General features: G+C 31.5%; 1 protein-coding gene across 1 annotated transcript in view; it reads right to left on the bottom strand.

The window, feature by feature from the left end:
* The window catches only part of LOC137626941 (neuroligin-4, X-linked-like), a 348,832-nt gene that overhangs the window by 345,674 nt on the left and 658 nt on the right, over positions 1–2,500 (bottom strand). Inside the window, 1 exon segment of the mRNA XM_068357927.1 lies at positions 2,447–2,500. This exon segment is cut by the window's right edge and continues 658 nt beyond it. Coding sequence (XP_068214028.1) covers positions 2,447–2,500 — 54 coding nt within the window.

Here is a 2,500-nt window from a genome sequence, read left to right as displayed (position 1 = left end):
ATACTTGAAGATTTTAGTGTGTTAATTGAAGCCATTCAAATACTTATAAATAATAAAAAATTAAAGAATTTAAACCTTGCTAAATGTTTAGTCCACATCAAGCACACTATAAATGGAGAAGCATAGAATTGTGCTCATTGCTAAATTTTATTCATATTTGATTTGTTTTGCCATTCTATGAATAGAAAAAATATGTACTTAATCATTAATGGAAATTTTAATGAACTAATAAATATAAGGCTTATATATATATATATATATATATATGTGTGTGTGTGTATGTGTGTGTAAATATACATGCATATATGTAAAATATTTTGCATATGCATATATATATATATATATATATATATATATATATATATATAATCCTTCATCATCCTACCTAGATTTGATTTAGATTTGATGCATATTCATTTCATGCGAATGGAAATAGAGGTATTTCAAAAGAGGGCTTCACAGTGGATATATATATTCAAATCATTTATGAGTACCTTTTAGCTTGCCTACATTTATTATGAGAGAGAGAGAGAGAGAGAGAGAGAGAGAGAGAGAGAGAGAGAGAGTTATCAGTGAATCTATTCTTCAAATACAATTGAACTGTATAAAATTAGATCTATATTCAACTTAACAAAACAAAAACCGAATTAATTCATTAAAAAAAGAAATCGTATCTACTTTACTTTAACAAAAGAATCAAATATCCCATACCATTCTTTGCCTTTACATTTAAATCATCTTTGTACTGGAAAAGCCAGAGATGGTCCAAAGGGGAACAGACACCCCAACCTGTGTCAAGAGCTTCCCAGTTCCACCTAATATCTCTGGCTGTCAATCAAAACAACAGATTTGATAAAGTTACATCGGCAGATGATACGATTTTATATCTTTCAGAGGGAATTTATCGAAGTCTTGCTTATTCATTGATTGATTGAATTAAGATATTTTTGGCGTCTTGATATCGAAGGTTTTTGAAGGCGATAATCTTTATTATGAATAAGTAATAAGGAATAAAAATACTTATCTCAATGCAATATAAGCAAAGATTTTCTTAGAAAAGTTAAGTAGTTTTCAGGTTGAAATATATATATATATATATATATATATATATATAGTATTTGCTCTAAATTCTGAAAAAAAGGTTTCCATTTTCTCTCGATAAGGTCATCATTATTTAATCAATCAGTCCCTCAAAATTCCTTCTTATATGAAGAAGGAAGACACATTTTAGGAAAACAGAGGGAAAAATTAATTCCAAATTAAATTTATTACTGTATGATGAGTATGATTCAATTATTATTATTATTATTATTATTATTATTATTATTATTATTATTATTATTATTATTATTATTATTATTATCATTATTATTACTTGCTAACCTACAATCCTAGTTGGAGAAGCTGGGAGCTATAAGCCTAGGGACTCAAACAGGGAAGATAGCCCAGTTAGGAAAGGAAACAAGGAAAAATTATATATTTCAAGAAGAGTAACAACGTTAAAATAAATATCTCCTATATAAGTTATAAAAACTTTAGCAAAACAAGAGGGAGAGAAATAAGGTGAAATAGTGTGCCCGATTGTGCCTTCAAGCAAGGGAACTCTAATAAAAAATAATGGAAAACCATAGTACAGACGCTATGGCACTACCCAAGACTAAAGAACAATGGTTTTATTCTTCTACCCTATCTAGAGGAAAGTTGCCACTGAACTATAAGCGTGCAGTAACCCATTGGGTGAAGAAGAATTGTTTGGCAATCTCAATGTTGTCAGTTGTATGAGGAAAGAGAAGAATATGTACAAAATAATTCAGACTATTCGATGTGTGTGTGCGTCTGTGTGTGTAAGCAAAGTGAAAACGAACCATAATCAGAGAAAAGGATCCAATGTAGCACTGTCTGGACTGTCAAAAGACCCCTATAACTCTCTAGTAGTTGGATCTCAACGGGTGGCTGGTGCCCTGGCCAACCTAGTACCATTCTTTATATTCAAGGTGCCATGGAGAGGACACAACAACAACAACAAATGCAACCGTTACTCGGCCAATTTAGGACAGCGTCCTCAGACATGTCCTCATTCATGACTTTGATTTAACCATTTCATCATCACGATGTCCAGTGGGGTATTACTTACAGCAAACCAACCTATTATTTCAGCCCTGGCTAGTACATCTTTACTGAGCATGGTGTTTAACAAACCCTATCACCACGTTAAGGTATCTACACTCAGAAAGGGAAGAAATGCCTGTCAGTGAGGATGATTCTATTCTAGTTCTCAGAGGAATAGTGATCCGGTATTTAAAATGGGGTTACCATTGAGATGATATTAAATGAATAAATGAATAATGATACCCTATGGAATACATAGATGGTTGAGTATTTAATCAACTAATACATTGAGTAAATTTATGAATATATTAAAAAAATAAACCTAAAAGAGTCTGACCTTTAGGAGGGACGTAGATATTCAGGTAGAGACAATCCTCACTCTGTCTCTTCA

Source organism: Palaemon carinicauda, chromosome 34 (assembly GCF_036898095.1).
Source record: "Palaemon carinicauda isolate YSFRI2023 chromosome 34, ASM3689809v2, whole genome shotgun sequence".
NCBI lineage: Eukaryota > Metazoa > Arthropoda > Malacostraca > Decapoda > Palaemonidae > Palaemon > Palaemon carinicauda.
Note: the sequence above shows the minus strand (reverse complement) of the source record. Positions and strands in the feature narration are given on the sequence as shown.